General features: G+C 37.8%; 1 protein-coding gene across 4 annotated transcripts in view; it reads left to right on the top strand.

Moving 5' to 3' along the window:
- Nucleotides 1–12462, top strand: part of Ubr1 (ubiquitin protein ligase E3 component n-recognin 1) — a 159924-nt gene that overhangs the window by 7129 nt on the left and 140333 nt on the right. For 3 of the 4 annotated variants that reach the window (XM_013512443.1, XM_005381366.2, XM_013512445.1), the window contains exon 2: nucleotides 12204–12460. In XM_013512443.1, the coding sequence (XP_013367897.1) occupies nucleotides 12204–12460 (257 nt within the window). Of the gene's footprint in view, nucleotides 1–1247; nucleotides 1292–12203; nucleotides 12461–12462 lie in introns of those variants that run through there. The other variant, XM_013512444.1, reaches the window with a different exon arrangement.

Raw genomic sequence — 12462 nt, 5'->3', positions numbered from 1 at the left:
AGAACAAGACTGGAAAATGACAAAGTGTGATAACTATTAATTTGCCACCTTTAACCATAGGTACAAGATTTAGTTATATATCAAACTCTAAGACTAATCAGAAAATTATATGCAGTAAATATCCATTTAATAAAGTAATTTTACCCAAATAAGAGAATAGGGATAATGGGAGAAGGGATAATAGAGAGTAAAGGGATAATACCAAAAAAAGAATAGAGAAATAAAAGTGGAGAAAGAGATTAAAAGCAAGGCTGAAGGGCAGTTACTGTGAACTCCTGTGTGTTCTTTCATATTTTGACTTAACATATCTCCTATTGAAGAAACAATAGTTCGGTTTTTTTTATTCCTCCCAGTACTAGAGATTGAATCTAGGCCTCATGCATACTAGGCAAGCATTCTACCATTGCTCTACCTCCGCAGCCCTTTCTTCATTTTTTATTTTTCGACAGGGTCTCACTGAGTTGCCTAGGCTGGCTTTTGCTGCCACTTCTCAAGTAGATGTGATTGCAGGTGTGTGCCACCACATCCAGCAAATTGGTTCTTTTAAAGACATTTTAAAAGGTGTGATTCCCCTATAATAAATTGAGCAATTATGGAAATATGTTGTTCTAAGTAAACATTACTGAAAGACTCCAGAAGAGTTATTCCCTTCCTTGAGTACCCATTTCCTACCCAGGAATGGCATAGACCCTGATAGAAATGAGTTTACAGTTAATCTCTTGAGTACAATTCTCCTTGTAATAGTTTACTTAACAGTGCTCTTCAGAACAAAGTCTTTTTAACTTGTTTAAAGGGGTGGTACTATAGGGAACAGCTCAAGTCAGAGGCAGGCAGAGACCACCCAATAGGCTTTTGTGAAGGCAGTGAGGCACATGATTTAATATGCCTGGGTGCAGGCAGACAGAGGGCAGAAAGGCTGTCTGTGTGGTACAAAGAAAAGCAGAGCATTTATATGGTTTGGGCAAGCGGGGGTCCAGTGGGGAGATCAGGTAAGGGACCTCAGGTGAGAAGTAAATATCAGTGGTCAAAGTTTTCTTTTTTTTTTTTTTTTTTTTTTTTTTTTTTTTTTACCAGGAACCGAACTCACGACCTTGCGCTTGCCAGGCAAGCGCTTTTGCCGCTGAGCTAAATCCCCAGCCCCCCAAAGTTTTCAAGAGTGTCGCATACAAACTGATATCCTAGCACTGGGAAGATTCCGTGTTCTGTCTTATCTCTTTATGACATCCTATCCAGTCTTTGCTGAGGGCAGCACTCTTGCTGGGGCAGAACAATGTGGCGGCTGCAAAAACAGGTTGGGTGCTGGGAAAGTCATGCCCGAGTCAAGCTTGACAGGGACCATAACCACTTAATGTATCTTTATGGGCTAACTTACATTCATCCATTCATTCATTCACTTATTATGGGCTAACTTCTATTTATTTTTTTGTTATGGTTTTTTTCCGGTACCAGGAATTGAACTCATGACCTTGTGCTTGCCAGGCAGGCACTGTGCCACTGAGCTAAATCCCCAGCCCCTCTGAGAGGCTAACTTTTAAAATACTTTTTGGCCTGGGGATATATAGCTCAGTGGCACAAGTGCCTGCTTGGCAAGTGCAAGGTCCTGAGTTCGATTCCCATGCCTCACCCTGCCAAAAACAAACAAACAAACAAAAACAGACCTGACTCATGATCTGCCAAGTCCCTCTTGGGCTGGGGATTTAGCTCAGCGGCACAGCACCTGCCTGTCAAGCGCAAGGTCATAAGTTCAATTCCCGGTACTGGAAAAAAAAAAAAACTTTTCAATTTTTGGAATTTATAGGTCAGCTAGAAATGAGTTTAGCCACAGGTAGAAAAATCTGTTAATTTATCCATTATTTTTTTCAATGCACACGTAATCTGCCTTGTATTCCAAAAAAGACTTTTAGTTGCTTTGCAAGTATGTAGTCCATACAGCAGGAACAGAATATGAGGTATGTAGTCCAGAGTTTACGAAAGCAGATCATTCATCCAAAGACTTCAGAATTGAGGTATGACATGGTCAGAGATTAGAAGAAATAGACTAGCTTAGGAGGGGCAGGATACTTTTAAAAACTAAATTCTGAGCTGGGCATAGTAGCTCATGCCTATAATCCCAGCACTTGAGAGGCTGAGACAAGACTGCTGCAAGTTTAAGCCCAGTTGGTGCTATGTAGGCAGTTCAAGGCCAGCCTGAACTACAAACTGAGATCCAGTCTGAAAACAGCAATAAAAACCAAATTCTAATGGGGCGTGGTGGCACATGCCTGTAACCCCAGCACCAGGGAAGCTGAGGCAGGAGGATCATTGTGAGTTCTAGGCCAGCCTGGGGTACAAAGTGAGCTCAAGGTCAGCCTGAACTGCATAGTGAGACCCTGTCTCAAAAAGACAAAAAAACCCACAAAAAACAACAAAAAATTAATAAATAAATTCTGACAGTATGCTTATATATTATTTCCACAGGAAAGAAAAGGGAGAGGTGTTGTCATATTTGACCCTGACTAATATCAACACCATTAATACATAGAAGACTTAATTTACTATTTACAGAGCCCAGGGGTTGCAGGGATAACAAAACATAGGATGAAAAAAAAATCTCCTTAGGCTGAGTGTTGCATCAAAACTAATAAGGTGTTACTTAATTGGCATGAAAGCAAAGCCTTACAATTAGATTAATTTGTGCAAAGAGCTCTTGTGTGGTTGATCTAAGATCCCAGATCTTGTAAGTCGGGTTAGTGCTCAGGACAAGGAAGGTATTTAATAATCCCACTCCTCTGTACAGAGGCATACTATGCATGTTACATAGAAGTGAATCAACAGGGCGAGTGGTGTGGATACCATTTTGCTAGTGATGGCCAAATTTCTTTAATCTCTTCATTCAAGTTTAACCCTCAGATGAAGAGATGAATAAGAGACATAGTAGTTATCTTCATTTATTTAGAAGGCTATTAGATGAAAAGCAGAGTAAACTGTCATGAATTATTCCAGGAAGCCTAGAATTTTTCTTTTTTTGGTGGGGGGTACCAGGAGTTGAACTCAGGACCTCACACTTGCCTGCCAGACAGGTGCTGCGCCACTGAGCTAAATCCCCAAGCCCCTTAGAAATTTTCAGTTAATTAGTATGTTTTTTATTTTGAAGCAGTGTCTACTGTGTTGCCCAGGCTGGCCTGGAGCTCGTGCTTCCATCTCAGCCTCTTACATAGTTGGGATTACATGAATGTGTTACCATGGTAACCTTCTAGCCTAGGATAAAAATTAAAAGAACGTAGATTTTATGTTGATCATACTCTAAATGTGGAATTTTCCATGGAAGAAGTGTTCAGGTAGTCTTAGATAACTATTAAATGTGTTATAAATAATACTAGAACATATTTTTTGTTTTTATGTTGTTTGTTAAATAGTAATACAAGAAAACTTTGTATAATGAAAGATTTTATGATGCCTAGAGACATGTAATTAGTAACAAAATACTGCCTGTTAATAATTCCAGCTGGGCAGAGTGGTGAATGCCTGTAATTCCAGCGGCTTGGAATTGGGAGGCTGAGGTAGGAGGTTCATGAGTTCAAGATCAGCCTGGGCAGCTTAGCAAAAGGCTGTCCTAAAATTAAAAAATAAATAGAAGGGCTGAAAATACAGTTCAGTGTAGGATCCTGAATTTAATGCCTAATACTGGGGAAAAAGAAATTCAGACTCCAGATTTTGTTACCATTTTGGATGAATTAAAAGAAGAGTCATAGGACCTCTGAAGGCTCCATAGATATTTAGCAGTTATTGTATGGGTGGATAATTTGTGGATTGAACAAAAGAAACCTTCTGTAACTTCCTTTTTCAGGATAATGTTCACAAACAGGCATCCATATCTGAGTAGGTCAGAATTGTGGACATATTTGTTAGTCTCCATGGGGATGAGGAACATGTTTGGAATGTTTGGGAATTTATTGTGAGAACTGTTTTTACAGAAGGAAAAAATGTTTTGGTCTAGACATTGAAGTTTGCAATCCTTAATTATATTCCTGTCTCAACTAAAGGAAAACACTAGAACAATTAAAGGGGGAGGTCAAAACTATGACAGTCATCAATTCCTGAATAATACTGTATTTATTCACCCAATAAAATATTGTTTGTTTTGTTTTTGGTTTTGTTTTGGTATTGGGGATTTGAAACAGGGCATCTTGAGTAGTATGCAAGCAGTCTACTGAGCTGTGTCTCCAGCTCTATATTGTGTAGTTTTTCTTACCTGAAAAAATGAAGACAAATTTTAGCTGAAAATGTTTTTCTCATAGTTGTTACACTAACAGATAGATATTTTATGAGACTAAAATGGCACTATATATCCTATAAGAATTCTATAAATGAAGTTATAGAATGCTTTCATGTCAGTTGTAGAAGGCTTTCATTCCTTCTGGCAAGAAGCTTGTACCATTTAGTGATTACTCAGAACTGTTGTTGTGTATTTCTGTTAAGCCTTGGGAATATGGGAATTGGAAAGGCAAAGTTCTCTTCCTCAGGGAGCTTCCAGTGTAGTTGGAAGCTATATGTAGACATTTAAAGGTAAACAAAGATACAGGCAATGGTATGAGTATAAAATTAGTGACTCTTTTAGTAAGTGCTGTATTAGAGTTAACAGGAGGAGAAACTTTCTTGGGTTTATCAGTGAAGTGTTTGAATACAGCTGGCCTAGAGCTGGGCCTTGAAGAGATAAGAGAGGCCACTTAAGGAATTGGCACCCAGCCAGGTGAGGTGGCACACGCTGTAATCCCAGTACTTGGGAGGCTGGGGCAGCAGGATCAGTGTGAATTCAAGGCCAGTCTGGGCTACATAGTGAGTTCAAAGCCAGCCTGAACTGCATAGGTAGACTGTGTCTCAAGAAACAAATGCATTGGCACCCACACGTCCTGCCCAAAACAACTAGTAATATAGAGAAATGTTGTAAAATATCAATTCTTTATTCTAAGTCACATAATGACAGAGATACAGAATAAGAGTATTTAGCAGTACTCAATTCAAGAATGTTGGGCAGTTTTTAGCTAAGAGACTTCATTTGGAGGAAAAGTTTGAGAAAGCAAAGCTTTATTGTTTTGTTCTACTGCCAGTGTGAAACTGAATGATCCAATAAGGGTAAACATGAAATACCTGTATATTTTTACGTGGCTTAGTAGAATGTGCACTGAACTCTAGAAGTTAGAATATCTAGGGTTTTTTTGTTTGTTTTTTTCTTTCCAAACGTTGGTGATCAAGCGCAGTGCCTCATGCATCCTAAGCAAGGCCTCTGCTACTGACCTACATCCCAGGCCCCAGTTCTATTTATGATGCTAATATTAACTAGTTGATTATTTAGCAATCTTCAACAAAAATCAGATTATTTTTCTGTGACTTGGGAAATCTATAAAATAAGAAGCTTGTGTGGAAGATCCCTTAAATCTCTGCTGACTCTCAAGTTTCTCCTACTCTTAAAGAGAGCTTGAAAGGAATAGTAACATGACTTCTGTAATCAAGTAGTGTTTCATTTAGATCTGTTTGAGGAAAAGAACCTTGGGTAGCATAGAACACTAGATATTATTTGTTGTAGCTGTTACCAAGTATGTGATATAGGTAGATAGATAGATATAAATTTTTTTTTTTTTTTTTTTTTTTTGGTACCAGGAATTGAACACCAGACCTTGCGCTTGCCAGGCATGCACTTGTGTCACTGAGCTATATGTGGAAGAACAAATTGTTGTTCTATAAGTACCCTAGAAAAGTTAGGGTTAGAACACTGGGAAGTATAGTTCTTAGGAAATACTTTAGTATAAATTGTGTGTGTGGAGGGGGATACTGAGGATTGAAGCCAGGGCCTTCATACTGAGCTACATCCTTAGCCCCTTTTTAAATTTTTTTAAGACAGAGTCTCCACTGAATCATTAAGTTGTCCAGGCTGGTCTTGAACTTGTTATTCCTGCCTCAACCTTCCAAGTTGCTGGGATTGTAGATGAGTGCCACCGTACTGGGCCAGTAAAGATATTTTTAATTTAATTTTTGTTTTTTTTGGTACCAGGAATCAAACTCAGGACCTTGCACTTGCCAGGCAGGTGCTTGTGTGGCTGGGCTATATCCCAGTTCTGATATTTTTACTTTTAAAATTACAAAGGTGAGCTGGGTGTGGGGGTACATGCCTGTAATCTCAGAATTTGGAAGGGGAGGAATATTGCTGTGATTTCAAGGCCAGCCTCAACTACATATAAAAATAAATAAAATTACAAAATTACCTCTAGATGGGTGCAGTGCTGTATGTCTATAATCCTGGCACACTAGGAGACTGAGGCAAGAGAATTTCAGGTTTGAGCCCACGTGGAGCAATTTATCAATTTTAGTGAGACACTACCTCCAAAAAAAAAAGGAAAAGGGCTAAGGATGTAACTCATTGTAAAGACTTAGTTCCCAAAAAGTAGATAAGAAATACCTCTAAAATGTAGAATCGCTGTAATGGTATTTCTCATTAAGTAAGCAGACAGACAAATTTAATGAAAATATGCTAAAATTCCACCACCCACCCATCTTAACAATTTGTAATATAGTACTCCTGATTTATCTCTGTGTGTATATGTATACATAAATATGTGTGTATAGTATTTAATAAAAGTAAGCTGTACATATTGGTTTGTAGCCTAATTCGCTGTACTGTATTTTATTAATGTTTGTTTATAGTAGTAAATATATGTTTCCCACATTTCTTTTTTAAAATTTTTTATTTTGGGTTTTTAGACTTAAAAGCTGCAAAGAGAATGGTACAGTAGTACATCTCTTGTCCTATCTCCTATAACGTTAGCATCCTGCATAACCATAGTACAATTGTCAAGAACAGGAAATTATTATTACTAGTGAAACTACAGACCTCATCTGACTTTTGCCATTTTTCTCTAAATGTCCTTATTTCTGTTCCAGAATCATATCCAGGGTACATTTAGTTTTCTCTCATTTCCTCCAGTCTGTAACAGTGTCTTGATCTTTCCTTGTTTCTCATGACCTTTATACTTTTAAAGCATTCTGAGTGGTTATTTTGTAGATTATTCCTTAGTTTGGATTTGCTTGATGTTTTCTCATGATTAGAATGAGATTAAACATTTTTGGCAAGAATAACAGAAAAATTGTGCAGTGTCCTAAATGCAAACATTATCAAGAGATTTTTGATAGCAATTTTTTTTACTGGTGATATTTTCCTTACTCAATTAGTTAAATTTAAAGTAGATTTCTCTACGTTAAAATTACTGTCTTTAGCCAGGTGTGGTGGGGCATACCTGTCAGGAAGATCACTGTGAGTTTGAGGCCAGCCTGAACTGCATACTGAGATTCTGCCTCAAAGACAATAAACAAACAAACAAACAAACTGCTGTCTTTCCTTTTGAAATTCGTAAGTATCTTAAGGATCCCAGCACTCATGAGGCTGAGACAGGAGGATCATCCTGAGTTTGAGGCCAGCCTGGGCTACATATGAGACCCTGTCTCAAAAAAAAAAAAAGCATCTTAAGGGAGATAATTTGATACTATTTGACATCATTTTAAATGTGTGTATTATCTCATTTGTCTGGTCTGGTCCAGTCCAATCCAATCGAGTCCATAGCCTGCCCCAAGGATTTGTTTTATAGACCAGTTGCAGTGGTGTACACCTGTAATCCCAGATTTTGGGAGGCTGAAGCAGCAGGGTCTTGAGTTGGAGGCTAGCCTATGGAGTTCAAGATTCAATCCTGCCTCAAAAAAAAAAAAAAAAAAATGAAAAACAAAAAGTTCTGTAGTTTTGCCTATGTAAGTCTGTAGTCAACTTAAGATTAATTTTTGTGTACGATATGAAATAAGTTCATTTTTTTAATAAAGATGTCAAAGGCCAGGGATATAGCTCAGCGGTGCAGTGCATGCCTGGCAAGCACGAGGTCTTGAGTTTGATTCCTGGCTAAAAAAAAAGATGCCTGATTGCTTCTGCACCGTTTTTTGAAAAGACTATCTTTTCTAATTTGAATTGTGTAGGTGACTTCTCAAAAATTATTTCATTGTACATATGCAGATTGACTTTGGTCACTTTCCTATTCCGATATTTGTGTCTATCATATTGCTAATGCCACACCATATAGCTGTACAGTAGGTCCTGAAACGAGGTAGCATAAGTCTCTCCTAGATACTCTGAATTTCCATATTTATTCTACACTTGATCTTAGCCAAAGGACCGAGAAACAATTCCATATTTATTTTAATATGTTTGCCAGTTTCTAGAATAAGCTTGCTGGTATTGTGTGGAATTACTAGATCAATTTTGGAAGTATGGACATTTTAACAATATTCAATCATATAACCAGTGAACATGGTATATCTATTTAGATATTTTAGGAATTTCAACATTTTGTAGTTTTCAGTGAAGTCTTACACATCTTTTGTTAAAATATATACTACTGTAAATATGCTCCAAAATTCCTTGCTTTTCCATTTTTGTTTTGTTTTTGGAGAAAGGTCTCTTTATGTACTTCAGCTAGCCTTGAACTCACTAAGTCTGCAGCCCAGGCTGGCCTTCAACTCTCAGTGATCCCCCCGCCTCAGCCTCTCAAATGCTGGGATTGTAGTCTTCTGCCATCACAACTGGTTTTTCAGTTTTATGTTAGTATATACCAAAATATAGTTGGGTTTTGTATATTGATCTTATATCTGATGAGCTTGCCAAATTCACATATAATTAGTGTGTGCATTTGATTTCTTAGGAGGACATTTTCTGTGAAGATAATCATGTCATCTTAGAAAGTTTTACTATTATCCCTTTCCAGTGTCTAGATTACGCACTGATCAGTTGATTGATGGAGTGTCTTATTAGCCTAGCTAGGACATCCATTACAATTTGAATGGGGGAAGAGAAAACAGATATCCTTGCTGTGTTCCTAGTCTTTGAGGGAAAGCATTCAACATAGTACTATTGGAAATATTTTCTCAAAATCTATGCCTCTCTTTCATATTTTATTGTTTATTTATTTATTGCAGCAGAATTTCACTATGTAATTCAGGCTGGCCTTGAACTCACTTATGTAGCTCAGGCTGGCCTCCAACTCACTGCAGTCCTGCATCGGCCCCCTGAGTACTGGGATTAGAGGCATGTACCACCATGCCTCACTTTTATTATTTATTTATTTGTTTATTTTTTGTCCTTTTTTTGTCTTTTTGAGACAGGATCTCGCTTTGCAGTTCAGGCTAGCATTGAGCTCACTTTGTAGCCCAGGCTGGTCTCAAACTCAAAACAATTCTCCGGCCTCAGCCTCCTGAGTTCGCTGGGATTACAGGCATGCGCCACCATGCCTGGCTATTTTTTGTCTTTTTGACAGGGTCTCTTGCTATGCAGTTCAGGCTGGCCTTGAGCTCACTTTGTAGCCCAGGCTGGCCTCGAACTTGCAAGGATCCTCCTACCTCAGCCTCCCGAGTGCTGGGATTATAGGTGTGCCCTGCTGCGCCTAGGTTGTAGCTTTCATATTTTTAAAGTATGTCCTTTTTATTCATTTTTAAATTCATGTGAATTCACCACTTTTTTTCTCTTTTTCTGTGATGGAGATTAAACCCAGGGACTCAGACATGCTAGGCAAGCACTCAGCATCATGTTTGTTTTACAGTTTTGTGGGATTTGACATGCAAATAGTTTTGAGGCTGCTACAATACAAATAGAGAGCAGTTCTATTGCCCTTAAACATCCCATCGCTGCCTCTTTATAGTCAACCCCTCCCCCACATTCAATTTCTGGCAACCAGTGTGTTATGCTTTATTGTTTTAGTGTAGACTTACCTTTGCCAGAATGTTGCATAGATGGAGTTATACATAGCCCTGCCCCTTTTTTTGAAGACAGGGTCTTACTATATATCCCAGGGTGATCTCAAACTCGAAATGATCTTCCTGCTTTAGCCTCTAGTGCTGGGATTGTAGGCATGTGCCTGGCTGCCTTTTATAAATTTTAAATAAGTTATAGTTATTACTCTACAAACTTGAAAGTATACAAGTAACAAAATATAACATAAATGCCCTATAGTTTTTACATAACTATGAGGCAAACATGCAATGCTAATAAAATCAAAGAGCCAGTTCATAAACAGTGTAGATTGCATTAGAGGAATGTTAACTGCAACTAATTGACAATGTTGGGTTGATAAGTAAATAGCTGAATCTCAGCCCAGTTTCCTCCAACTTTGTTCACTTGAACCCACTAATGATGTGTGTGGCTCGTTGGCTAATTTTGTGTCATTAGACCTAAAATTTAGGTCCAAATTACCAGTGAGTATTTTCCAAATGTCTGTTTATACCAAGAATTGCTTGATATCTGGAAAGCTGTCTTGTTTGATTGATAAGAGCAGAATGGCAGTGTTTTTGAAATCAGCATATATTGGCTATTAAACCCACTTCCCATGTGAGTTAGGAGTTTGGAATAAACAGAGATGGCTTTGCCTAGTTGAAATAGATACTCTCAATGGTCCAAGATGCTATGGGTCAGAACAGAGCTCTTTGAGTATGACTTTTTCCACCATGATGCATTTTGAAGTTATCCATGATGTTGTGTGTATTAATAGTTCATTCCATTTATGTATTGTTGAGTAGTTGAATGTATCACTGTTTATTAATTCACTACTTGAAGGACAGATTGTTTCTGATTTCTGATGATTATGAAGAAATCTGCTATAACATTTGTGTAGAAGTTTTTGTATGAACACAAGTTTCATTTCTTTGGTAAATACTCAGTAGTTTTTTTTAAATGATAAATTCATTAGATATCTATTGAACGTGTAATCGTGGGTTTCAGAAATCCAAAGACTCATAAGATTAGTCGTGTACAACAGTCATATCGGGTGAATATCTATCTCCTCCCTCTTTTTGGTGACACTGGGGAATTGAATCCAAGGTGTTCACACTGATCTACGCATCCCTATACTTTTAAAAAATTTTGGGGGCTGGGGATTTAGCTCAGCGGCAAAAGCGCCTGCCTGGCAAGCGCAAGGTTGTGAGTTCGGTTCCCGGTACCGGAGAAAAACCAAAAAAAATTTTTATTTTGAGACAAGATGTCTCTAGTCACTACATAGCCCAGGTTGGGTTTGGACTTGTGATTCTCCTCCCTCAGCCTCACAGAATGCTAGGATTACAGGAATGCACTACCAAGCCTGGCTGGAATGAATTTCTTAAAAGCAAGGAAGCTGGCTGGGGATGTTTAGTTAGTTATACCTAGTAGTTTGATTGCTGGGTCATATGATTAGTGTATGATGAGAAGCTGTTGAACTCTTTTGTAAAGTTCCCTTTCCATTTCTGAGTCTCTATCTGTTCTTCCTTAATTTTTATGCTCCATTATTGGTATTTGATATTGTCAGATTTTAATTTTAACCACTCCAATAGAGTGTGTTGAAATATCTCATTGTCATTTTAATTTTCATTCCCCTAGTGACAATGACACTGAACAGAATGTTTTCATGTGCAGATAAACCATCTTTGTTTCTTTGGAAGAGCAGATTTTACTTTTGATGAGGTTCAATTTATCCTTTTCTTTTCTTTTCTTTTTGAGAAGGGTCTCTCTATGTAGTCCAGGCTGGCCTTGAACTCAGTATGTATGTAGCCCAGGCTGACCTGAACTCCTGTGATCCTCCGCTTCAGCCTCCTGAATGCTAGGATTATAGGAATGTACCACATGCCTATAATCCTAGGCAATTTGGTAGGATTATAAAAGAAGCCAGTGGTAGGATGCTTTCTGTTTATTTGTTTGTTTTTTGTTTTTTATGGTGGGTGCTCTTTGTGTTTACAGAACTCTGGCTTGCATGCATTTTGACCTGTTACTAAGTACTATGTTCCCTAAAACACTTAAACTAAGAAATAGGGAATGCCTGTGACTGATAATAAAGTCATCCTCCTACCAAGAATGGCTATTCCTTGTGTGTCACATATACTAATAATTTAAAAAAAAAAAAAAGAATAGCCATTCCAGAGGGAAGGGTAGTTTTTTTTTTTTCTTCTCTCTACAGATAATTGTTCTTTGTTTCCAGATGTTTATTATATATGGACAACTGCTTATTTCCAAGGTTAATTTTATTTAATTCTCCATCTGCATTTTGTATTGGTAAAGAACAAAATATATTGTGAAGGACAAAATATATTGTAAATCACCTTGAAAATACAGAATTATCCTTTATTTGTATCCCTAGACTGTAAAGATAATCTATTGTTGTCTTTTCTTTCAGTGGTGGGATCAACAAATTGATTTTTATACTGCTTTCTTGCATCATTTGGCACAGTTGGTGCCAGAAATTTATTTTGCTGAAATGGATCCGGACTTGGAAAAGCAAGAGGAGAGTGTACAGTTATCAATATTTACTCCATTGGAATGGTACTTATTCGGAGAAGATCCAGATATTTCATTAGAGAAACTGAAACAGAGTGGAGCTTTTCAACTCTGTGGGAAGGTTTTCAAAAGTGGAGAGACAACATATTCTTGTAGGT

The sequence above is a fragment of the Chinchilla lanigera genome, unplaced genomic scaffold (assembly GCF_000276665.1).
Source record: "Chinchilla lanigera isolate Chin_1 unplaced genomic scaffold, ChiLan1.0 scaffold00015, whole genome shotgun sequence".
Lineage (NCBI taxonomy): Eukaryota > Metazoa > Chordata > Mammalia > Rodentia > Chinchillidae > Chinchilla > Chinchilla lanigera.
The sequence above is the reverse complement of the archived record's forward strand: the minus strand, read 5'-3'. Positions and strand labels throughout refer to the sequence as shown.